The sequence below is a fragment of the Lampetra planeri genome, chromosome 50, assembly GCF_965212315.1.
Source record: "Lampetra planeri chromosome 50, kcLamPlan1.2.h2, whole genome shotgun sequence".
Classification (NCBI taxonomy): Eukaryota; Metazoa; Chordata; class Hyperoartia; order Petromyzontiformes; family Petromyzontidae; genus Lampetra; species Lampetra planeri.
The window spans coordinates 3,568,124-3,595,061 of NC_136156.1; the positions used below are offsets into that span (position 1 = coordinate 3,568,124).

At 51.2% G+C, this 26,938-nt stretch overlaps 1 protein-coding gene across 1 annotated transcript in view; it reads left to right on the forward strand.

Annotated features, from left to right (window-relative positions):
• LOC144734117 (T-box transcription factor TBX18-like) overlaps window positions 1-26,938 on the forward strand; it is a 69,263-nt gene that overhangs the window by 12,887 nt on the left and 29,438 nt on the right. Inside the window, 2 exon segments of the mRNA XM_078616183.1 lie at window positions 8,487-8,766; window positions 20,584-20,685. Of these exon segments, the coding sequence (XP_078472309.1) occupies window positions 8,487-8,766; window positions 20,584-20,685 (382 nt within the window).

Here is a 26,938-nt window from a genome sequence, read left to right on the forward strand (position 1 = left end):
ACCGCCGCGTCTCAGATTAACGCACGTGCATTTAAATTAGCGCAGACAAAGATCCCCCGTATAGCTCCGCATGGACTCGTTGGGGCAAGTGCTGCTCGCGAGCGCCTAGTCAGGCCGGCACGCCCGGTCGTCTGATGTTTCTTTTTACACACCCTCACCAGTAACCCATTTTAAGGCTGAGTCGACCTTGGGGGAGACCCACGATTGGTTTAAGATACTCGTCACGGATGTTGGATGTGAGCAGGGAATCGAACTCTAACGCTAACCACCGCGACACAGACACAAAATAAACATACACGTACTAACATGCACACGCACGCACGCAAACACGTACACAAATACATGCGCAGACATAGAGAAGAAAGATCTCCTGTACAGCCTCAGCAGACTGTTGGGGCAAGTGCTGTTAGCAAGGACCTATGAAGACCGGCACGGCACACGAGGGGGTGGGTGGCCAACACCACGTCCGGCCGCCTTTGTCACCCTAGTGACGATGTTTACACAACGCACCGGGTACTTATTTGAGGCCGAGTCGATCTAGGGGAGGCTCGGGAGCGGTTCAAATAATCGTCACCGGTGGTGGCCGTGAGCGGGAATCGAACCCGGGCGCCAGGTTCGCAGCGCAGCGCGCTGCTACAACACCGCTCCACACACACAAAGCAAGCTCTCCTGTACACAGACACACATACATGCACACACACACACACTCACATTCTCCATACACACGTGCATACACACACACGTACACACAAAACACAAAGATCCCTCCCGTACAACCTGAACAGACTGTTGGGGCCAGCGCTGTTAGCGAGCACCTATGAAGGCCGGAACGGCGCACGAGGGGGTGGGTGACCGGCACCACAACCCCGGCCGCCTTTGTCTCCCTAGCGGCGATGTTTACACATCGCACCGTGTACTCAATTTCAGACTGAGTCGACATAGGGGAGCCCCAGGTCCGGTTCAGATAATCGGCTGGCCTAATTCCACGACTATACGGGGGGGAGGAATGATCGTAATCTCGTTGTTGTCGTGTGTGTATATATATGTGTGTTACACTCATAGTGGGGAGCGGTAGTGTAGCGGTTAGCGGGCTGCGTTATGAACCTGGCGACACGGGTTCGATTCCCGCTCACGGCCAACACCAGTGACGATTATCTGAACCGGTCCTGGGCCTCCCCTAGGTCGACTCAGCCTCAAATGAGTATCCGGTGCAGTGTGTAAACATCGCCACTGGGGAGACAAAGGCGGTCGGGCGTGGTGCTGGCCACCCACCCCCTCGTGTACCGTTCCGGCCTTCATAGGTGCTACTCGCTAACAGCACTTGCCCCTACAGTCTGTTAAGGCTATACGGGGGATCTTTGTTACACGTATAGAACACGTGTGTGTGTGTGTACACGTGCACACGCACGATACAAGCGCGCGCGCGACGCGTTTGCCGCGCATCATCAGATTCGATCAATCAACTTTGTTTACAAGCAGCTGAGTGGCTCTCACTCGATATTGTTGAGTGTGACAACGGGGCGACATTCAAATCATCCACTCAACTCACGCACAAACAAACTGCCCCCTGCTCCTCCCCCCCTCCTACCCCCGTGAAGCCCAATAGACCGCAGGTCCCAAGTGCTGTTTGCGACCACCTATTAAACTCCCATTAACATGTAAACTAAACTATCTACACGAGCCGTGTAGCTGTTTTTTTTCAGAAGCGACCTGGCTATCACGAATGATAGCTCAACGAAGTGGCTCATCACGTGGACATGTATCGCAGTAGCCAACTACTTTAGACGCGTGATGTTGATTATTAGTGTGGAGGAAAAATCGGAGAACTGGGATACAAGTCCACGCGACCACGGGGAGAACGCGAAAACTCCAAATATACAGCAGCAGGCGTCAGGGTCGGGATCGAACCCACGACCTTCTGTATACCAGGCGAGGTAGTTAACATCCCCTAGCCACAGTGATGATGATGATGAGAGAGAGACACGCACACTCCAAATATACAGCAGGCGTCGGGATCGAACCTACGATCTCCTGCATACCAGGCGAGGGAGTTAACATCTCCTAGCCACCGTGGCGCCAATGCACGTAAGAACACAATCTGAACGCAGAGGAAGATTCAATATCTCCCCGTACAGCCGTTGATAGACTGATTTGGGGACAAGTGTTGTTTGCGAGCACCTATTAAGGTCGGCCGACACGGCACACGAGGAATCGACGCCTTCGTTTCCCCAGTGCTGATGTTGACTGCACACCGCACCAGGTACTAGTTTAAGACTGAGTCGATATTATTAAGGACTGTTGGTTGCCGGCGGGAATCGAACTCGTGTCGCCCGGGTGCGTAGCGCAGTGCGCTAACCACCGCACGTGTCTGTCGACATGCGCCTACCGTAGACCAAATCACATCGTGCGAAGCTCAGCTAGTGCTGTGCCTGGCGAGAGTACTCGGATGGGCAAATGCCTGGGAATACCGGGGTGATGTAGGGTTGGGAGGTGACTGGAAGGTGATAATCGCACAGCGAATGGATTCTCAAATCTATCGATGGGAAGGGATTTCTATTTAATCGTTTTGCTCCGCTGTGCGCGGTGCTGGGTTTTCATCCGGGCGGCAGGACCCTCCTACAATACAGTCTCGGGACTCAGCGATGCTTTTCTGGGTAAATAAAGGACATTGGTTCGATAGTCGTAGTAGTAATAACAAAACACTTTCGTGAAATTCGGCGCAGTTTTTTTGGAAGGCCTTTATCCAGAAGTGGGTTGACCATTATTATTATGATGACGATAATACCCTTATTGTATTCCACACACGTGCGCTATTAAGATACACATTATATTAGTGATACGTAAATTACTGCCAGATTTTGCTTGGGGTCATTTGAAACACGCGCGTTAGATTTCTGGTTGGGATAAACCGAAGTTTACATTTGCGGAACGCCACCACCACCAAGCTGCCTCGGGCTGGCTTGGAGTTAAGAGATTTGTCGGCGTAAGGCACTGCCACTAGGTTACAAAGTAAGCCTATCCATACGACTGCTGCTACTACTACGAATAATAAACACTCCTATAACATTCCATAATACATAAATAAATAAAACGAATACAAGTGATCCGTGTATAGACACTCCATTAATGCAGTCTTTGATTTGAGTCGGGTGCTTATATAACGTCGCCTTCGGCTTCGGACCCGACGTGGTTAGAGGGAGGGAGATGGGAATGACCACGTGCTCGCAGCGATGACGTGCGTTGCTGTGCAAAAACTAAGCAGCTACTCGCACCGTTGATTACATTGATTTATAGTTATAGGTTTTTACCCTTTCAACTGGTACAAAAACTGACACCTTTATACAAGGCATCATGTTTGCAATAACCACAACACAAGCAGTCAAAATGCAAACAAAAGAAACAACTCTGATGATGGTAATGATATGCACTGTCCTTGAAGTTGATTGGTCCACACCCGAGACAGCTTTTCTTATAGCCTAGTCTCCATTGGTGTTGGACCTTTATACAAGGCATCATGCAAACATGATGCCTTGTATAAAGGTGTCAGTTTTTGTACCAGTTGAAAGGGTAAAAACCTATTACTATATTTCGCCACTGGTAAAGGAGGTCTCATAGTGTAAACACATTGATTTAGTCGTCGTCTTTTGCTGTAATCTCAAGCAGGCGATTTGAATGTCGTGAAAGCGACGTCCCCGTAGCATCACAGAGGCGAGCGCTTAATGTTGTTACCGAGTGCAGCGTTGGGAATGAGTGGGCGAATCGGCCAGCGTCTTTGCTGTGAGCGATGCCAGTTCCACTACCGTTCTAATGGGGGTATCTATACATGAATCGCCCTGTATCTTAATCTGACGTTTCGGGTGATGACCCTTTTTAAGTTAGAGGTCGTGCTCTACACTTTTATTAGAAGGTTGACAAATGTTTTAATGTTTTCCTTGATAAGAGTTTTCAGTCTTCATGAATTGAGTATTCAACAAAACCATCACTCATTAAAATATTTGTAAAAAGGTGATTACAATTATAAATTGAAAGGTGCACATTAAAATTTGGTTATACATTGCATTGCTTCGTTACCGTATTCTCCGTATTATAAGACGCACCAGAAAGTAAGACGCACGATAAACGTATGTCCGTTATCAATACGGTAATAGAACTCTGTTCACACACGCGCACAAGACAAAGATCCCCCGTGTAGCCTTAACAGACTGTAGGGGCAAGTGCTGTTAGCGAGCACTTATGAAGGCCAGGGGGTGGGTGGCAAGCACCAAGCCCGGCCGCCTTTGTCTCCCCAGTGGGCGATGTTTACACACCGCACCAGGTACTCGTTCTAGGATGAGTCGACCTAGGGGAGGCCCAGGACCGGTTCAGAGAATCGTCACCGGTGTTCGCCGTGAGCGGGTATCGAACTTTAACATTTTTAACACAAAGACAAAGACCCCCGTATAGCCTTTATAGATTGTTGGGGCAAGTGCTGTTAGCCGGTACGGCACGTGCGTCCGGTGGGTGGCCAGCGTCACGTCCGGCCGCCTTTGTCTCTCCAGTGCTGCGATTATTTATACACCGCACCAGGTCCTCATTTAAGTCTGAGTCGACCCAAAGGAGGGCCCAGGTCTGCTCCAAATATACGCAACTGTTATTGGCCGTGAGCGGGAATCAAACTCGGGTTGCCGGGTATGTAGCGCAGTGCACAAAACACGACACTGCCGCTCCGCACAGATAGAGACACACACCGATACCCAATGGTACACACGCACATGGACGACATGTCATACACCCAATGACAAAGACGCCCCGCCCAGTATAGCCCGTAACATAATCTTAGGGCAAGTGCTTTTAGTGAGAAACCTATGAAGGCCGACAATGCTCACGAATGTGGGTGGAAATATATGATTAATTCTAGATTTGAAGCTTTCGTGACTGCAAGGATTCATACTCTTAGGTTTTTTCGGTAAAGTCACGTAGGTAAAAATTTGTAATTAATAAAAGTAAAATAAGCCTCACCTTACCATATTAATAAAAAAGTGTGCCGTTCCTGGCCCTCCCCCCCTCAACCATTATATATACGGGGTAGTATTTCTTGTGATCTCTCATTTACTTGATACAGCTGTCGTGGCTGTGACGGTTCCACCTGAAGACGGAGGCTCGTGTTGCTTCCGAAACGTCGTGAATTTTTTAATTTGTTTTATTTTACTTTTATTAATTTAATTTTTTTACCTACGTGACTTTACCGAAAAAATCTAAGAGTATAATATATGATTAGTAGCGAGTGTGTGTGTATGCATGTCGACCTTTTTTTGCAGCGTACGTAGCCAACCGTGCTAATCGGAGGTGCAGGGGAAGGACAACGAGCTAAACACACAAATAAGTTATCGAGAAATTAGTTTTCAAACTTCTCAACGTCATCGCGCAAACTTCTCAACGTGATCGCGCAAACATCTCAACGTGATAATTGTTTTTTTACCCTTTTATCTGGCAACAAAACTGACACCTTTTTTACAATTGCATTCCGACCGCAGGTATTGTGGTCAAAGCAAACATGACTCCTTGTAAAAAAAGGTGTCAGTTTTGTTGCCAGATAAAATGGTAAACAAACTATTAGCATATTTTGCTACTGGCAAAGGAGGTTCCAATGGTGTAAATGCTTACCCCGAGCTCTCATACTCTGATGGTGCATTGTCTTTGAGTTGTGCGCCTTTTGGCGTCATCTGGTCCAACACCATGTGAGACTAGGCTCGAAGAAAAGCTGTCTCGGGTGTGGACCAATCAATTTCAAGGATAGTGCATATCATTATCTCAACGTGATCACGCAAACTTCTCAACGTCATCATCATGCAAACTTCTCAACGTGATCACGCAAACTTCTCAACGCTTCCATCTCCGCTCTCCGTGCGTCACCCCGCCACTCGCCAGCCCTTTGAGATTTGATTGATGTTTTTTTTGTTTTATCACCGCGGTTACTGAACACAGGCCCAATGGGCTAACGCATAAATATTTACAATAACGCAAGGCGGTCAGTAACAAACAGCACGATTTGGGTCGTAAGAGATAAATAGTCCACACGTTTCTTCTTGAATTTTTGAGCGAGATTGTCAGGACTTGGGATACGAGACGGTGGTGGGAGGAGGGAATTGCAACGCGAATCAGTGCGAGGAAGAGGCAGAGTGTGGTGAGTGTGTGGGTGAGTGTGTGGGTGAGTTGATTGGTAAGTGAGTGTGTGGGTGAGTTGCTTGGTAAGTGAGTGTGTGGGTGAGTTGCTTGGTGAGTGAGTGTGTGGGTGAGTGTGTGAGTGAGTATGTGGGTGAGTTGCTTGGTAAGTGAGTATGTGGGTGAGTTGCTTGATGAGTGAGTGAGTGAGTGGATGAGTGAGTAGGTGAGTGAGTGATTGAGTCAAGGGCAAGGTGAGTGAGTGTGTTGTTGTGACGAGCAGTGTGGTGGTTGAGTGGATGAGTGGGTGGGTTGGTGAAGGAGTGAGTGGGTGGGTTGGTGAGTGAGTGGGTGAGTGATGAGATGGACAAATGATTGAGTGAGTGTGTTGTTGTGATCTTCAGTGTGGTGGTGATTGAACACAGTTTGGTGGTGGATGAATCAACGAGTCAACGAGTGAAGTTCACGGGAAGGTATACCATGGCAGTAGCGATGTGAGAGTGATAAGGAGGCGATTGACCGCCAGTGAGTGTGAGGCTGAAGCAGTGAGAGGACAGACGCTAAGCGGTGGTGATGGTTGAACACAGCGTGGTGGTGGTGGTGGTGGTTTTGAAGGCGGTACAAATGAGACGAAACGGACTGGAAATTCGCATCGTCATCATCGCCATCAATCACCATCGGTCATTGTCTATCCACCGCTGGATGACGCCACCCCTTGGCGGCCGCGCGATGCCACAATCCATCTCACTCGGGGGGGGGGGGGGAAGGGCGCAAAGAAGTCGATCTCAGCGCTCCGTCTCCCGCGCGGCGAGCACCATCCATCAAAGTCGACTCGTGGCTGCGAACAAATTCGCGCGGGAGCTTCCGAACACAAATACGGCTCCGTCGAGTGAGGACGGGGGGACACGCGCGGCTGAGTAACCCCTCAACTCGAAGCCCTTCTCGGGTTCATCAACACATCCGTGACGTCGTCACCGTGCCCGTGATTCACGGCTCCTCGTCTTCATGCTTTTTTTGTCTTCGCCAATAGCTCCAGGGGGGAGTGGAACATTGTCAGGTTTTTCGGTGAAGTCACGTAGGTAATAATTTAAAATTAAAATTAATAAAAGTAAATATCCTTAGGTTTGTTCGGTAAAGTCACGTAGGTAAAAACATTAAAAAGTAAAATAAAATAAAAAATCACGACGTTTCGGAGGCAACACAAGCTTCCGTCTTCAGGTGGTACCGTCACAGCCACGACTTTTTAATGTTTTTACCTACGTGACTTTACCGAAAAAACCTAAGGATATGAATCATTGCAGTCACGAAAGCTTCAAATCTAGAATAAAAGTAAACTAAAAATCTAATAAAAATCACGACGCTTCGGAGGCAACACAAGCTTCCGTCTTCGGGTGGAACCGTCACAGCACGATTGCTGTATCAAGGGGGGTGGAATAGTAAAAGCCACTGTAGTCCACGTTGTCCTTCAACGGAGGAGGAGGAACGGGGAAACGACACGAACTCTCTGACTTTGTCTCTGCTGAAGCCTTCTTGTCGTGGCTAGCGGCAGGCATCTACATTGGCATCGAGATCCTGAGCGCATTGCTGCCATACGCAAGACTACAATAGTCGATGGGCAGTGTTAGTCCATGGGCAATGTAATTATATGGACAGTGTAAGTTTATGGCAATATAAGTCAATGGGTGATCTTAGTCTATTGGCAATGTTAGTCTATGGGCAGTGTAAGTCTATGGGCAATGTAAGTCTATGGGTGATCTTAGTCTATGGGCTATGCTAGTCTGAACGCATTGCCCCACTCAAGCATATAATGAGTGACTTGTTCCCCCAGTCCAATAAAATATCTCACGCGACTCGACCTCCAGCATGCACTGCTGTAGCACTCGCGAGCCCAGCCGGTTCTCAGCCAGACGATGGGGCGCAGGCTGTGGCATGGATACCGTGCAGGAGTAATTTCTAAGACAAAGATCCCCCGTATAGCCTTAACATATTTTTTTTTTGGGACAAGTCCCGCGAGCGATCACCTTTTGAAGGCCGCTACGGCACACGAGGGGGTTGAGTGGCCAGCACCACGCCCGGCCGCCTTTGTCTCCCTAGTATCAATATATTACAATACAGCACCAGGTACTAATTCGAGACTTAGTCGACCTAGTGGAGGCTCAGGACCGTTTCAGATAATCGTCATTGGTATCGCCCCCCCCCACCACACACACACACACACAAAAGACAAAGATCCCCCGTATAGCCTCGGGACAAGTCTCACACTCCCGTCACACGCGCGCACTCAGACTCCTCCGCACGCCACCCCGTGACCCTCGCTCCCCTCCCTCCCTCCCTCGTTGTCGCAGCCACGAGCCTCGACCTCCAGTCTGCGTCGGGGTCCGACCCCGTGAGCCCTCCCGTGGCCCCGGCTGACCGGGACGACCCCGTGGACGCTGCCCGGGCTCCCGCGACCCCCGCCGCTCCTCCCACCGGCATCGTCCCCGGCCTGGGACCTTCACAGGGGGCGCCGCCTCCTCCTCCTCCTCCTTCCGATCTGGCGGGTGTCCGCGTGGAGCTGCAGGGCTCCGAGCTGTGGCAGAGATTTCACTCCATCGGAACCGAGATGATCATCACCAAGGCCGGACGGTGCGTGCGTCGTCGTCGTGAGCATCATTCTTAGCAGCAGCATCAGCAGCATCATCAGCATAATCAGTATCAGCATCATTATCAGTATCATCATTATCAGCAGAATCATTAGCATCATCACCAGCAGCATTATCATCATCAGCATCATTTGTATAATCAGCATCATCAGTATCAGCATAATGCTTAGATCATAATCATCAGCAGAAGCATAATCAGTATCATCATCAGCATCATCAGTATCAGCATCATCATCAGCATCATCATAATTAGCAGAATCATTAGCATCATCATCATCAGCATTACCATCAGCATAATTTGCATCATCATCAGCATCATCGGTATCATCATCAGCATTATTTGCATAATCAGCATCATTATCATCAGCATAATCATCATCAGCACCACCATCAGCATCATCAGCAGCATGAGCATCAGCCGCCACGGTGTAAGAGCACACCAGACTGGCAACCCCCCGATGTCGCCGATTACATTCAATCTCCGGACGCGGCAGTCGAATCAATGTGGGCGAAAGTTTCTCATCAAATCTCAGCCGCCTCGGGTCACCCCAGCGGTGTAGCTGGGTACCACTGACAGTGAGTCGATGGGCAGGTCGCGTGCGATAGTGCAAAGTGTGGGATGCGTCCCCAACTCTGTCACGACGTCTGGCCCAAAACACCCTCTAGAGGCCCCTTCCGCCAGCAGTGACGTGAGCTGGGCAGTTGCCGGGCCTGTGCCTTTATCTGTTGACTGAGGGTTAATGGATCATTATGTAACCACGCGGTGACTTTGGCCGCCGTGCCGTTTGTGCGTTCGCGCGTGCCAATCGTTGCAATCAGCGCGACGTTCGATTGCAATGGGTTGCCGGTTCATGACTCTGTGGATCGATAATTGATTAATGAAAACGCGGTTATCGGTTATTGTTTAACAAACATCTTTGTTTGCCAGATTTAAAACGAATTGCGCTAACCACTAGATATAATTCCTCAATTTCACTGTGTGCATGTGTGTCTGTGTGTATATATATGATTGTGTATATGTCTGTGTGTATATATATACACGAGGGGAGCGGCAGTGTAGTGGTTAGCGCCCTGCGCTACAAACCCGATGTCCCGAGTTTGATTCCAGTTCACGGACAACATTGCTGACGATTATCTGAACCGGTCCTGGGCCTCCCCTAGGTCGCCTCAGCCTCAATTGAGTACCTGGTGCGATGCGTAAAATATCGCCACTAGGGAGACAAAGGCGGCCGGGCGTGGTGTTGGCCACACACCCCCTCGTGTGCCGTGCCGGCCTTCGTAGGTGCTCGCTAACAGCACTTGCCCAAACAGTCCGTTAGGGCTACACGGGGATCTTTGTCTTTGCGTGTGACCAGATTTGCATGACGGTATTGAGACCGGACACGATTTTTCGGGAGTGCGTCTAACTTTACGGAGCTTAAAGTTGATGACACACACGTGCTTACGTATGTACGTACAGGGATGGGGGTTTGTATATATATACATATTCGTACGTGACTGTATATATACCTCCGTGCATAGTGTGCCTCTCATCCAGCTGTAGAATGACAAGAGGTCTGTACATGTTGCATGCATCCACTGCACATGATGCATGAAATGGCTTTCTCTCTCTCTCTTTAAACGTCTTTTTCACTTCTTTCTTCCTCGGTTGATGTTAAACTATTTCCGCCTTCCCATGCACAGCGCCCCCCGACAACGATTGTTACAGGGCGCTTTATATGTGACATATTATTCCTATTATTACACAAATCGTGTATTATCATACCGCGCATGTACACAGACTCCCCAATCTCGCTCAGCCACGCAGCTCAAGAAAGTAGTTCGTCGTCGACCGATCACAACCCGAACTATAGCGGGCGCGTCTCGTGTTATAAGGCTGCGCGTTCCGTGCGAGAAGTGTCCCCTATTAGAATAACCGCGTTATAGCGAAACCACGTTATTGCGAAAACGCGTTATAGCGAAAACGCGTTATAGCGAAAACGCGTTATAGTGAAAACGCGTTATAACGAAAACGCGTCGTGCGCACACGCGTAAAGCGAGGACTTACCGTGTGCCCATATCCTACATGCGCATACTGTATATGGTCATGCGTGATTCAGTATACGGGCATGTGTGTCATTCATATCGACGAAATAGATAAGCAGACCGATAACGCCGCCATCCAATATCTGTCTCTCCGCATAAACAAAATTAAAACAAATATATTACACATCCAATCGGTGACACGGCATTCTGGGAGTGCATCATTTCAGCAGCGTTGATTCAGTGCAAGCAAAAACCCTGCACCGGTTTCGACACGCAGAGTCTCATCAGCAGTCGAGTCAGCCTCGCTTGGGTCGATGGCGGTGAACTGCCAGACGGTTGTGGCCAAGGGCTTCTCGTTGTTAGCCGTGGCTCCGAGTTCGACGCAAAAAAACGATCTAAGAACACAAAAATAAACACCAGCATCGTCGTGGAAAATATCACGGAATATGTTTTATATTTTTTCCACAACGACGCGACTTTGAATGTTAGATGTGTTTCGTGTCGATGCGAAGTAATGTTGAACACCGCACGTAATGGCGATGTAACTTTTGGGAGTGAGGGGAGCGGTGGCGCAGCGCTTAGCGCGCTACTGCGCCTTGCACGTGGCCACGGCTGATATTTAGACCGATGTGTGTGTCAAGTAAACCTCCGTCGTTACCGACGTGGCTTAACGAGTCCTTCATCCAGCAGTGGATTGACCAAGGGTTGTAAATGACTACAATGATTAATCGCATATCTACGCGTGTAAAATACGTCTCTGTGTGTGTGCGTGCGTGTGTGTTAATACCGAATAGTCACGGGGAGCGGTGGCGCCGTGGTTAGCACACTGTGTGTTACGATACACGGCGAATATTTCAACCGGTACTGGGCCTCTGGTGCGGTGTGTAAATGTGAGCACTGGGGAGACAAAGGGGGCAGGGAACGCTGTTAACACCCCCCCCCCCTCTCCCTCGTGAGCTGTGCCGGCCTTCACAGATGCTTGCTAACAGCACTTGCCCCAACAATATGTTGAAGGCTATACAGGGGATCTTTGTCTTTGTAATGTTAATCACACGCACTGCGATATTCACACCTTACATGCGTATGCAGAAACATAATGAATACAACAAAATAATACGCGATTTTATAATTATGGCACGATATATAAACAATAATGTGTCAATAATTAGACGCTCTGGAAAGTAATACGCGCGCCAAAAGTGCGTAATTATTAAATTGACGATAATCTGATCACACACACACTCAGCTACTGGATTATACGACGCACCTCCTAAGTGATAACGATGATAAATTATCTGTAATAATTATAGTCGTGACAATGTTACGTCGCTTAGACGCATCCGAGATGATTCGCAATGGTTTAAACGCTCCAATGCTTAATATTACGGTACCAATAACGCCATGTAATTTTTTGAATTTAACGAACTTTCGCTGATTTTTACTTGACCAGGTAAGGCCCACTTAGGAGTTACACGGCTCTTTTTCAGAAGCCACCTGACCGCAAATGATAGCTCAACGAAGTGGATGATTATCATCACGTGGGAATGCATCGCAGCCAAATGCTCTAAACGACGATCGTTCTCTTGAGTGACTAAAACTCCGAAATCAATTGTATTTATTTTCTATATCTTTCTCTCTCTCTGTCGGCTGATTCCACCTGCCCCGGCTCCAATTAACTCGACATAATTTCCTCAGATGGCTCAATTCACGGCGAACAATCGGTGCGAGCCTCACCTACGTAACATCATCTGCTCCCAATTAATTTCGGGCGAGCGACCTGTTGCAACTCGCACAATTGTTGCAACTCGCACAATTGTTGCAACTCGCACAATTGTTGCAACTCGCACAATTGTTGCAACTCGCACAATTGTTGCAACTCGCACAATTGTTGCAACTCGCACAATTGTTGCAACTCGCACAATTGTTGCAACTCGCACAATTGTTGCAACTCGCACAATTGTTGCAACTCGCACAATTGTTGCAACTCGCACAATTGTTGCAACTCGCACAATTGTTGCAACTCGCACAATTGTTGCAACTCGCACAATTGTTGCAACTCGCACAATTGTTGCAACTCGCACAATTGTTGCAACTCGCACAATTGTTGCAACTCGCACAATTGTTGCAACTCGCACAATTGTTGCAACTCGCACAATTGTTGCAACTCGCACAATTGTTGCAACTCGCACAATTGTTGCAACTCGCACAATTGTTGCAACTCGCACAATTGTTGCAACTCGCACAATTGTTGCAACTCGCACAATTGTTGCAACTCGCACAATTGTTGCAACTCGCACAATTGTTGCAACTCGCACAATTGTTGCAACTCGCACAATTGTTGCAACTCGCACAATTGTTGCAACTCGCACAATTGTTGCAACTCGCACAATTGTTGCAACTCGCACAATTGTTGCAACTCGCACAATTGTTGCAACTCGCACAATTGTTGCAACTCGCACAATTGTTGCAACTCGCACAATTGTTGCAACTCGCACAATTGTTGCAACTCGCACAATTGTTGCAACTCGCACAATTGTTGCAACTCGCACAATTGTTGCAACTCGCACAATTGTTGCAACTCGCACAATTGTTGCAACTCGCACAATTGTTGCAACTCGCACACTTGTTGCAACTCGCACACTTGTTGCAACTCGCACAATTGTTGCAACTCGCACAATTGTTGCAACTCGCACAATTGTTGCAACTCGCACAATTGTTGCAACTCGCACAATTGTTGCAACTCGCACAATTGTTGCAACTCGCACAATTGTTGCAACTCGCACAATTGTTGCAACTTCCGCGCAATGAGATCGAATCGCAACCCCAGTTGCGTCTCGATGCGCGGTGTGCTGCGAACCCGCGACACAACTTTCTTGTTCGTGTTATTTTTGTTTCGATTTAAAGCTTTCGTGACTGCAGGGATTCATCTTCTTGGTTCTTTCGGTAAAGTCACGTAGAATGGAAATAATAAAATAATAAAAATAAAACATGATAAAATAATTCTCACGACGTTTCGGCCACAACGCAAGCAGCCGTCCTCAGGTGAAGAACAGGTCTGTTCAGATGCTGTCTTTCTGCGGTTGCACCGGATTCAAGAGCCGCATGGCTCACAGGGCTATACCAAATAAATAAAACTGAAATAAATGAAAAATGAAAACTCGACCTGAGTGCCACCACGAGCATAGTTCAACACGCGCCCAGTTTCCACGCTCCAATAAAAAAAAATATAAAAATATATTTTTAAAAATATATGTTTTTTTATGATATATGAAATATTATACAACGTCTAACTACACAGCGGCGGCCTTCACACAATGTCCCTGTTTGCGCGGCGTTACGGGGAATGTTGCCTGCACGAATTGGCCCCCACGTGTGTCAATAGACGCCGCTGCTGCCGCTGTTGTTGTTGTGATGATGTTGATGTTGCGTGGCCACAGAGACAATTTACGCGTTCACGTTTCTATTTATGAGTATTATATTAACCCCCCTTTCTCCCTCCTCCCTCCTCCAAAAAAATAAACCCACTACAGCCCCCAAAAAACACTTTCGGCCAAAATCTCATTATGGTCCCCCCGTAATTTCCGTTACTCTGTGACTCGCTCGACGTGTAACGTGGGGGGTGGGGGGGGAGCTTACGATGGCGCTGGACCTGTGGAATTGCGTTGGGGGGGGAGAAGGGGATATCAGTCACAGGAGGCTCAATTGAAGTGGCGAATTCGTGAATACTGTGTGTGGTGGGAGAGAGAGTGAGGGTGGTGTGTGTGGTGGGAGAGAGAGTGAGGGTGGTGTGTGTGGTGGGAGAGAGAGTGGGGTGGTGTGTGTGGTGGGAGAGAGAGTGAGGGTGGTGTGTGTGGTGGGAGAGAGTCGGGGTGGTGTGTGTGGTGGAGTCGGGGTGGTGTGTGTGGTGGGAGAGAGTCGGGGTGGTGTGTGTGGTGGGAGAGAGTCGGGGTGGTGTGTGTGGTGGAGTCGGGGTGGTGTGTGTGGTGGAGTCGGGGTGGTGTGTGTGGTGGGAGAGAGTCGGGGTGGTGTGTGTGGTGGGAGAGAGTGGGGGTGGTGTGTGTGGTGGAGTCGGGGTGGTGTGTGTGGTGGAGTCGGGGTGGTGTGTGTGGTGGGAGAGAGTCGGGGTGGTGTGTGTGGTGGAGTCGGGGTGGTGTGTGTGGTGGGAGAGAGTCGGGGTGGTGTGTGTGGTGGGAGAGGGTCGGGGTGGTGTGTGTGGTGGAGTCGGGGGTGGTGTGTGTGGTGGAGTCGGGGGTGGTGTGTGTGGTGGGAGAGAGTCGGGGTGGTGTGTGTGGTGGGAGAGAGTCGGGGTGGTGTGTGTGGTGGGAGAGAGTGGGGGTGGTGTGTGTGGTGGAGTCGGGGTGGTGTGTGTGGTGGAGTCGGGGTGGTGTGTGTGGTGGGAGAGAGTCGGGGTGGTGTGTGTGGTGGAGTCGGGGTGGTGTGTGTGGTGGGAGAGAGTGGGGGTGGTGTGTGTGGTGGAGTCGGGGTGGTGTGTGTGGTGGAGTCGGGGTGGTGTGTGTGGTGGGAGGGAGTCGGGGTGGTGTGTGTGGTGGAGTCGGGGTGGTGTGTGTGGTGGGAGAGAGTCGGGGTGGTGTGTGTGGTGGGAGAGAGTGGGGGTGGTGTGTGTGGTGGGAGAGAGTCGGGGTGGTGTGTGTGGTGGAGTCGGGGTGGTGTGTGTGGTGGGAGAGAGTCGGGGTGGTGTGTGTGGTGGGAGAGAGTGGGGGTGGTGTGTGTGGTGGGAGAGAGTCGGGGTGGTGTGTGTGGTGGAGTGGGGGTGGTGTGTGTGGTGGGAGAGAGTGGGGGTGGTGTGAGTGGTGGGAGAGAGTGGGGGTGGTGTGTGTGGTGGGAGAGAGTCGGGGTGGTGTGTGTGGTGGAGTGGGGGTGGTGTGTGTGGTGGGAGAGAGTGGGGGTGGTGTGTGTGGTGGGAGAGAGTGGGGGTGGTGTGAGTGGTGGGAGAGAGTCGGGGTGGTGTGTGTGGTGGGAGAGAGTGGGGGTGGTGTGAGTGGTGGGAGGGAGTGGGGGTGGTGTGTGTGGTGGGAGAGAGTCGGGGTGGTGTGTGTGGTGGGAGAGAGTGGGGGTGGTGTGTGTGGTGGGAGGGAGTGGGGGTGGTGTGTGTGGTGGGAGAGAGTCGGGGTGGTGTGTGTGGTGGGAGAGAGTGGGGTGGTGTGTGTCGTGGGAGAGAGTCGGGGTGGTGTGTGTGGTGGGAGAGAGTGGGGGTGGTGTGTGTGGTGGGAGGGAGTGGGGGTGGTGTGTGTGGTGGGAGAGAGTGGGGGTGGTGTGTGTGGTGGGAGGGAGTGGGGGTGGTGTGAGTGGTGGGAGAGAGTCGGGGTGGTGTGTGTGGTGGGAGAGAGTCGGGGTGGTGTGTGTGGTGGGAGGGAGTGGGGGTGGTGTGTGTGGTGGGAGAGAGTGGGGGTGGTGTGTGTGGTGGGAGGGAGTGGGGGTGGTGTGAGTGGTGGGAGAGAGTGGGGGTGGTGTGTGTGGTGGGAGAGAGTCGGGGTGGTGTGTGTGGTGGGAGAGAGTGGGGGTGGTGTGTGTGGTGGAGTCGGGGTGGTGTGTGTGGTGGAGTCGGGGTGGTGTGTGTGGTGGGAGAGAGTCGGGGTGGTGTGTGTGGTGGAGTCGGGGTGGTGTGTGTGGTGGGAGAGAGTGGGGGGTGGTGTGTGTGGTGGAGTCGGGGTGGTGTGTGTGGTGGAGTCGGGGTGGTGTGTGTGGTGGGAGGGAGTCGGGGTGGTGTGTGTGGTGGAGTCGGGGTGGTGTGTGTGGTGGGAGAGAGTCGGGGTGGTGTGTGTGGTGGGAGAGAGTGGGGGTGGTGTGTGTGGTGGGAGAGAGTCGGGGTGGTGTGTGTGGTGGAGTCGGGGTGGTGTGTGTGGTGGGAGAGAGTCGGGGTGGTGTGTGTGGTGGGAGAGAGTGGGGGTGGTGTGTGTGGTGGAGTGGGGGTGGTGTGTGTGGTGGGAGAGAGTCGGGGTGGTGTGTGTGGTGGGAGAGAGTCGGGGTGGTGTGTGTGGTGGAGTGGGGGTGGTGTGAGTGGTGGGAGAGAGTGGGGGTGGTGTGTGTGGTGGGAGAGAGTCGGGGTGGTGTGTGTGGTGGGAGAGAGTCGGGGTGGTGTGTGTGGTGGGAGAGAGTCGGGGTGGTGTGTGTGGTGGAGTGGGGGTGGTGTGTGTGGTGGGAGAGAGTCGGGGTGGTGTGTGTGGTGGAGTGGGGGTGGTGTGTGTGGTGGGAGAGAGTGGGGTGGTGTGTGTGGTGGGAGAGAGTCGGGGTGGTGTGTGTGGTGGAGTGGGGGTGGTGTGTGTGGTGGGAGGGAGTGGGGTGGTGTGTGTGGTGGGAGAGAGTGGGGGTGGTGTGAGTGGTGGGAGAGAGTCGGGGTGGTGTGTGTGGTGGGAGAGAGTGGGGGTGGTGTGAGTGGTGGGAGGGAGTGGGGGTGGTGTGTGTGGTGGGAGAGAGTCGGGGTGGTGTGTGTGGTGGGAGAGAGTGGGGGTGGTGTGTGTGGTGGGAGGGAGTGGGGGTGGTGTGTGTGGTGGGAGAGAGTCGGGGTGGTGTGTGTGGTGGGAGAGAGTGGGGTGGTGTGTGTCGTGGGAGAGAGTCGGGGTGGTGTGTGTGGTGGGAGAGAGTGGGGGTGGTGTGTGTGGTGGGAGGGAGTGGGGGTGGTGTGTGTGGTGGGAGAGAGTGGGGGTGGTGTGTGTGGTGGGAGGGAGTGGGGGTGGTGTGAGTGGTGGGAGAGAGTGGGGGTGGTGTGTGTGGTGGGAGAGAGTCGGGGTGGTGTGTGTGCTGGGAGAGAGTCGGGGTGGGGTGTGTGGTGGGAGGGAGTGGGGGTGGTGTGTGTGGTGGGAGGGAGTGGGGGTGGTGTGTGTGGTGGAGTCGGGGTGGTGTGTGTGGTGAGAGAGAGTAGGGGTGGTGTGTGTGGTGGAGTCGGGGTGGTGTGTGTGGTGAGAGGGAGTGGGGGTGGTGTGTGTGGTGGGAGGGAGTGGGGGTGGTGTGTGTGGTGGAGTCGGGGTGGTGTGTGTGGTGGGAGAGAGTCGGGGTGGTGTGTGTGGTGGGAGAGAGTCGGGGTGGTGTGTGTGGTGGGAGGGAGTGGGGGTGGTGTGTGTGGTGGGAGAGAGTGGGGGTGGTGTGTGTGGTGGGAGGGAGTGGGGGTGGTGTGTGTGGTGGGAGAGAGTGGGGGTGGTGTGTGTGGTGGGAGGGAGTGGGGGTGGTGTGAGTGGTGGGAGAGAGTCGGGGTGGTGTGTGTGGTGGGAGAGAGTGGGAGTGGTGTGTGTGGTGGGAGAGAGTCGGGGTGGTGTGTGTGGTGGGAGGGAGTGGGGGTGGTGTGTGTGGTGGGAGAGAGTGGGGGTGGTGTGTGTGGTGGGAGAGAGTGGGGGTGGTGTGTGTGGTGGGAGGGAGTGGGGGTGGTGTGTGTGGTGGGAGAGAGTGGGGGTGGTGTGTGTGGTGGGAGGGAGTGGGGGTGTTGTGAGTGGTGGGAGAGAGTCGGGGTGGTGTGTGTGGTGGGAGGGAGTGGGGGTGGTGTGTGTGGTGGAGTCGGGGTGGTGTGTGTGGTGGGAGAGAGTGTGGGTGGTGTGTGTGGTGGGAGAGAGTGGGGGTGGTGTGTGTGGTGGGAGAGAGTCGGGGTGGTGTGTGTGGTAGGAGGGAGTCGGGGTAGCTGAGCAGAGGCTGTATTAGTTCGACAGTGCTGGAGCACACGTGTGTGTGTGTGGGGAGCGGTGGTGCAGCGGTTAGCGTGCTGCGATAAGAACCCGGCCACACGAGTTTGATTCCCGCTCACGGCTTACAACATTGATGATTGTCTTGAATCGCTCCCGAGCCTCGCCTAGGTCGACTCAGCATCAAATGAGAAGCCGGTGTGGGGTGTAAATATCGCCGCTACGGAGACAAAGGCGGCCGGGCATAATGTTGGTCATCCCACCCCCTCGTGCGCCGTGCCGGCCTTCATAGGTGCTCGCTAACAGCACTTGCCCCAACAGTTTTAAAGGCTATACTGGGGATCTTTGTCTTTGTATGCGTGTGGAGAGCGGTAGGGTAGCGTTTAGCGCGTGGCGCTATGAATCCCGGCAACACGAGTTCGATTCCCGTTCACGGCCAACGCCAATGATGATTATATGAACGGGTCCTGGTGATTATCTGAACGTTAGCCAGTCAAACCGGTTAGCGTGTTTTAGAATCGATAACCGGTTTCAAGAGACCGGGGCCGTCTCTAGTAGAAGCTTAGTCATGAATGTAATCGTTTCAGGAATGCGCCCATTTATGCAACTTCCGTGCCAGGAGATGGAATCGAACCGGCTTTACCTCTCTGATGACGTTTCTTCATGTTTTTACAAATGTACATTGAGAGACAAAGATGAACACGTGGATTCGAGAACGTACGAAGGCCCGTGGCATGAGTGTATCTCCGCCACCACTTCTACGAGCGTGGTTACCTGTGCCCATGGGCTTCACTCGTTGGTCCCTCCACCGAGAGCCCGTCCCTAGGGTTCCGTCGAATCGGGGCGAGCGCCCGGGGCCCCGCACTTTGGGGGGCCCGCGCTTTGACGCCACGGTGTCAGATGTAAAAGTTGGGGTTCGGTTTAAAGGCGTGGTGTCCGCAACCCTGCCCCCCCCCCCCCCTATGGACGGCCATGCCTTCTATCAGTTACTGACTGATTCATCTCATCCACCACCACCACACTGCAGGTCACAACAACGCACTCACTCACCCACCCACTCACTTTTTCACGCACTCACTTCGTCAACTCACTCACGCAGCCATTCACTCGCTCGCTAACTCAATCGCGCGTTCACTCAATCACTTATGCACACACCCAGTCGCTCACCCACACACGCCCTCACTCACCCACTCACCGATTCTATCACCACGTTGCAGTTCCCAGCGCTTTTTTTCTGTTTTTCCATTCACCGTTCCACGTTGGGAATTGATCTCCTATCAACGTCGTCTCTTCCACCACCACCCCCCCCCCCCCCAAGTTCTGACACCGATAACCTCGCTCAATTCAGGAAACGCGTGATCTCTTACGACTCTTACAACGGTGCTGCTTGTTGCCGGCCGTTGCACGTGCAAGCCTTGGGCAGGACGCGTGGCGAGGAGGGATGATGACGACGATGATGACAGTGATTGGTCGATGGCTAAGAATAATGACGGAGTGGTTTTTAATACAGCAGTGGATTGTTGATGATGAGTCTGAATTTCTCATAGTTTAGTTTGTTAAGAAGAATAAACGGAGTGAAATGGCAATCTCGGAGCCGATGTTGATTCCGGGAGAGCTCGCGTGGAAATGATTTCCACATCTCTGAAATGAATGTTGAGTTTGTGCAATGGGTGTTCATTTTGTGCAACATGTTCGCTCACACACATGCACACACACACACATCGACACACATGCACACACACATACACATGTACACACACGCTCACACACATGCACACACACACACTCCCATGGACACACATGCACACACACATACACACACATGCACACACACACTCCCATGGACACACATGCTCACACACATGCACACACACGCTCACACCCATCGACACACATGCACATACACACATACACACGCACACACGCTCACACACATGCACACGCACAAACGCTCGCACAACTCTACACACATGCGCACACCCATATATACACACACACCCATGTACACACACACCAATATACACACATACAAACATACACACACACACTCACACACCCATGCCTATACATTCACATCCATATCATGTACACTCACACCCATGCACACGCACAAACACTCCAATGCACAAACACACACGCACACACAGGCGCATGTTCCCCGCGATTCGCGTGAAGGTGTCGGGGCTGATGCCTCACCAGCACTACCACCTCGCCATGGACATCGTTCCCCTCGACAACAAGAGATACAGGTAACGCAGCGTCCTGCACCCTGCACCATGCACCCAGCATTATCCACCCAGCATCCTGCACTCAGCACCCTGCACTCAGCATTACCCACCCAGCACCCTGCACCAAGCGCCCTGCACTCACCATTAGCCACCCAGCGCCCTGCACTCAGCACCCTGCACTCACCATTATCGACCCAGCACCCTGCACTCAGCATTACCCACCCAGCACCCTGCACCAAGCGCCCTGCACTCACCATTATCCACCCAGCACCCTGCACCAAGCGCCCTGCACTCACCATTATCCACCCAGCACCCTGCACTCAGCACCCTGCACTCACCATTATCCACCCAGCACCCTGCACTCAGCACCCTGCACTCACCATTATCCAATCAGCACCCTGCACTCAGCACCCTGCACTCCCCATTATCCACCCAGCACCCTGCACTAAGCGCCCCGCACTCACCATTATCCAATCAGCACCCTGCACTCAGCACCCTGCACTCACCATTATCCAATCAGCACCCTGCACTCAGCACCCTGCAGTCCCCATTATCCACCCAGCACCCTGCACTCAGCACCCTGCACTCACCATTATCCACCCAGCACCCTGCACTAAGCGCCCTGCACCCAGCATTATCCACCCAGCACCCTGCACTCCCCATTATCCACACAGCGCCCTGCACTCAGCACCCTGCACTAAGCATTATCCACCCAGCGCCCTGCACTAAGCACCATGCACTAAGCATTACCCACCCAGCACCCTGCACCAAGCGCCCTGCACTCACCATTATCCACCTAGCACCCTGAACTCAGCACCCTGCACTCACCATTATCCACCCAGCACCCTGCACTAAGCGCCCTGCACCCAGCATTATCCACCCAGCACCCTGCACTCCACATTATCCACACAGCGCCCTGCACTCAGCACCCTGCACTAAGCATTATCCACCCAGCACCCTGAACTCAGCACCCTGCACCCAGCATTATCCACCCAGCACCCTGCACTAAGCGCCCTGCACCCAGCATTATCCACCCAGCACCCTGCACTAAGCGCCCTGCACTCACCATTATCCACCCAGCGCCTTGAACTAAGCGCCCTGCACCCATCATTATCCACCCAGCGCCCTGCACTAAGCGCCCTGCACTCACCATTATCCACCCAGCGCCTTGAACTAAGCGCCCTGCACCCAGCATTATCCACCCAGCGCCCTGCACTCAGCACCCTGCACTCACCATTATCCACCCAGCGCCTTGAACTAAGCGCCCTGCACCCAGCATTATCCACCCAGCGCCCTGCACTCAGCACCCTGCACTCACCATTATCCACCCAGCGCCCTGCACTCACCATTATCCACCCAGCACCCTGCACTCAGCACCCTGCTCTAAGCGCCCAGCACCCGTGGAATTCCCAGGTAGTTTCCTATCCACGTGCTCCTATCCGGGCTCAAACCCCAGCTCCGCTGCGTGAGGTCCGATGAGATCCAGGCGCTAAATCCGGGGCGGTGTTCTGCCGCGCGGACAGTGATCGACATCCAGCCCCCCAGCAGACGGACAGCATTGTACTCTTAGGTTTTTTCGGTAAAGTCACGTAGGGAAAATAAATACATAATTAGAATAATTGACATAATAATAGAAATGAAATAATAAATTTTTTTTTTCTATCCACGTGTTCCTAAATAATAAAATAATTTTTTTGTTATAGATAATAGACATAATAATAGAAATTAAATAATTATTTATTTTATTTCTATTATTATGTCTATTATTAGTATTGTATTATTTTATACATGATGATAGAAGTAATGTATGAATATAAATTTATTTAATAAATTCTTTTATTTCTGTTATTACGTATATTGTTTTTATTATTTACTTTTACTTTTACGTACGTGAATTTACCGAAAAAAACCTAAGAGTATGAACCCTTGCAGTCACGAAAGCTTCAAATCTAGAATAAATGGACAGCATTGTCTCTCCCGAGGTCTCTCTCGACATCAGATTTTGGGGGGGCTAGCCACCTTTGTGTGCTCCACCACAGTCAGCCCCCCGCTTTCTTTGCGTCTGCCCAGCCCGCGCAGTCAACGTGACCCCCCCCTCCCTAATTAGCCTCGTCAATTAGCGGCCCAAGTTAATTACCCAGTCGCTCCTTATAGCTCAAGTACATGGGGGAGGGGAGGGGGTATTAAGGCGACCGTAGATGGCCTCATTTTGTTTTCTGTGCACGAGCAAATGTGAATTTCGCGTGTCTGTCCATCCGTGCGTCTGTGTGTCTGTATGTCAGTGTGTCTGTGTGTCCGTCTGTACGGTGTGTCTGTCCATCCGTGCGTCCGTGTGTCTGTCTGTCTGTGTGTCCATCTGTACGATGTGTCTGTGCATCCATGCGTCCATGTGTCTGTCTGTAAGTGTGTCTGTGTGTCCGTCTGTACGGTGTGTCTGTCGATCCGTGTGTCAGTCTGAATGTTTGCCCGTCTGTCTGTACCACGTGTTCTAGTCGTCGTCAGTGCTCAGATGAGCGTATCTATTTCTCGGGACAAGTTTCGCCAATAAATATCATCGATAAAGCACCATTATTAACAGTGAAACACCCTGCATCGGGTTTTGACTTGTTCAGTCTCATCAGCAGCGATGTGGCCCATTGAATTGACGTTGCCGGAAAGCATTCGGGCGGGTCCATAGCCGTACGATAGTCTAAATTGGTCTATTTTATTTTTTAAACGAACTAAAAAAAAACTAAGAGGTGAAGGCGCAGCCCTGCAATTTCTTGACCACGCCACTGCCGGGCGAAGAGCGAGCCTTAGAGAGGCCCCCGGGTCGTGGAGGGTTGTTCTTGAACAGTTAGAGGCCTTTGTCTATCCACTGCTGGACGAATGCCTGCCGACGCCGTGTCGACCATACTTCACCACGCGTTCGGTCAGTGTGAGTCGGTAACGCAGTGGTGGGGGGAGGGGCTAAGGTGGGGGGCGGTGGGCAGAGTCGGGACCGGTCCTAATAGAACCCCTCCGTGGTCCAGAGTCGAACTTATGCTCGCAGCACTTCACAGTACAGCGAGCGCATTGCCGCTACAGCGATGGGAACGCAATGAGACGCTGATAATTCGACATCGGCATTCGGAGAGGAAATGCAACCGCGCATAGACGTGGCGACTCGGAACCGCAGGCCGCGATGCTACGTAAATAATAAAAACAATAGTTGACCAGGCAAGGTCCTGCTGAGCTATGTAGCTCTTTATTTTAGAAGCGACCCGACTATCAGAAATAATAGCTCAACGAGAAACGGATTATCATCATCATCATTATAATCACGGTGACGTCCATAGCAGCCGAATATTCCAAACGAGCTTTGTTGCTTCTAAATGTGGAGGGGAAAAACAAAACCGGAGGAGCCGGATCGAGAATCCACGCGACCACGAGGAGAGAGAGAGAGAGACACGCAAACGCCAAATATACAGCAGCACGCGTCAGGATCGGGAACGAACCCACGACCTCCTGCATACCGGGCGAGGGAGTTAACATCTCGCCACCGCGACAATGTTTGTATGGTTTATACAAAGTTCTAGAGATATCTACATAGAGGCGTGATTTACACACTACAAAGACAAAGATCCACCCCCCCCGTGTAGTCTGAAGAGACTGTAGGGGCAAGTGCGGTTGGCGAGTAGCACCTATGACGGTCGGAACGGTCGGAACCACGCCCGACCGCCTTTGTCTTCCCAGTGGCGATGTGTACACGCCGAACCCAAGTGCTCATTAGAGGCTGAGTCGACCTAGGGGACGCCCGGGACCCGCTTCAGATAATCGTCACCGGTGTTGGCCGTGAGCCTGACTCGAACTCGCCACGTCGCCGGGTTGTAGCGCAGCGCGCTACGCACTACGCCACCGCTCCCTCTACACACACGCACATAGTTGACATAACAGAATGACAGTTCGTATATCTGCACACATATATAAATATACACAACGTTTATTTTCTCTACACAATATTTAGCATGTTACGCACGTTGAACAGGGTCCCGTAATTTCCTTGGTTCTTTCGGTAAAGTCACGTAGAAGGGAAATAATAAAATAATAAAAAATAATAATAATTAAATAATTCTCACAACGTTTCGGCCACAACGCAAGAACAGGTCTGTCGGAAAGACAGCGTCTAAATGAAAGACAGCGTCATTTCAGACGCTGTCTCTCCGACAGACCTGTTCTTCACCTGAGGACGGCTGCTTGCGTTGTGACCGAAACGTCGTGAGAATTGTATTTTATGATATTTTATTTTTATTATTTTATTATTTCCCTTCTACGTGACTTTACCGAAAGAACCAAGAAGATGAATCCCTGCAGTCACGAAAGCTTTAAATCGAAATCTACGGGTCCCGTAATTGAGACGGGAGTGCTTTCATTTGAACACGTGGGCTTTCGCGACCAATATCATCCATAATCGAGGATCGCGATCTAACACAAAACACCGCTATTATGAAAGGGCACTCGCTAATAACATCTGCTATAGGTCACGCAGCAGCAGCATTGTTCAACACGCCTCACTTTGCTGATGAGACCCCAAGTTGTCGATGCCGGACCGGAGGTTTTCTTGGTTGATCAAATCTCCTGCCGCTGGATCATATTTGGTCTGAAAATCCGATGGACTTAAACACATGTTTTATCATTTACGTTTTGCGTATGAGTATATATGTATATGCGGTATATGCAGAGACAGAATTTAAGTGTGCTATAACATGAAACTCAGCATATTCGTCACTAATACTGGGATCTAAGAAGGGGGGGGAAAATATATAAAGGACACACGAAGTTTCGGGCCGGACATTCTTTATAGCAAGACGCACGTGCTGTGAAGAAGGGACCTTGTCCGAAACGTCGCATAATATATGTGTGTTTAATTAACGTTTTTTTATTTATAAAAGCCAAGGTGTAATTGATCAATGTGCCAGGCTGCAATGTGGATTGTGTTTATATATATTACGCGCGATATGGCTCAGCATGATCACATTCTCTCCTCTCGTATTGGTATAGCTAATTCGGTTACGGATCATTTATTTTAATTATTCGAAAAAAATATATCAGCAAATCTAAGCAGTGTCGACAGACTTTATTTGAAGATTAAATTGTAAAAATAATATAATCGCGATTGTTAAAAAACACGCGCAGACACGTACACGCGCGCGTACAGTATACATGAACAAAGACAAAGATCCCCCGTATAGCCTCAGCAGACTGTTGGGGCAAGTGCTGTTAGCGAGGAGCCCCTATGAAGGCTAACACAGCACACGACGGGATGGGTGGCCAGCACCACGCTCGACCGCCTTTGTCTCCCCAGTGCAACAACAACAAAGATCCCCCGTATAGCCTTAGCAGACTGTTGGGGCAAGTGCTGTTAGCGAGCACCTAGTAAGACCGACACGGAAAACGAGGGGGTGAGTGGCCAGCACCACGCCCGGCCGCCTTTGTCTCCCCGGTGGCGATGTTTACACACCGCACCAGGTAATCATTAGCGGCTGAGTCGACCTAGGGGAGGCCCAGGACCGGTTCAGATAATCGCCACTGATGTGGAGCGTGAGCGCTACCCACTACACCACCGTTTCCCAGTGCACACACGCACACACACTAACGTTAATACACACATCAGCGCACGCACACACGCACACATATATATAATCTCACGCACACATACACACGTCCATACACACACATGTGCATATCAACGCACGCATATGTATTACGGTCCACGTGTACATCGCTTAAGCCGCTTCATTTAAGAAAAACGCAGTTGACAATGTAACCAAACTTGACTTGAAGCTTTCTTGACTGCAGGAATTCATCTTATTTGGGTCTTTCGGTAAAGTCACGTAGATAGGTTCAAATAAAATAATACTAATACATATTTATTTGCTTATTTTATATTCATATATTTTTATTAATTTCAACCTATCTAGCTGACTTTACCGAAAGACCCAGCGAAAATGTAATCTAACGTTACCGAGAAAATCTTTAACTCCAACGACAAGTCCATCTCTTTGACCGTTGCTCTGCTCAGACGAAGGATCATTGTCCGAAACGTCGGCCTGAATGCATTATCGCGTTGTAAAGCAGCGCTAACGACGACGCGCATGATGGGGATGCATCATTACACAATGCTCGCCAATGCAGCTGGACGTTTTACAATGCACGCATTGATGGGATCTACGGATTAAATGCACCACTCTACAAATGTAAATTTAGATTATTACGGTACTGGACTGCATATAGAGCTATAGGAGACGTAACAAAG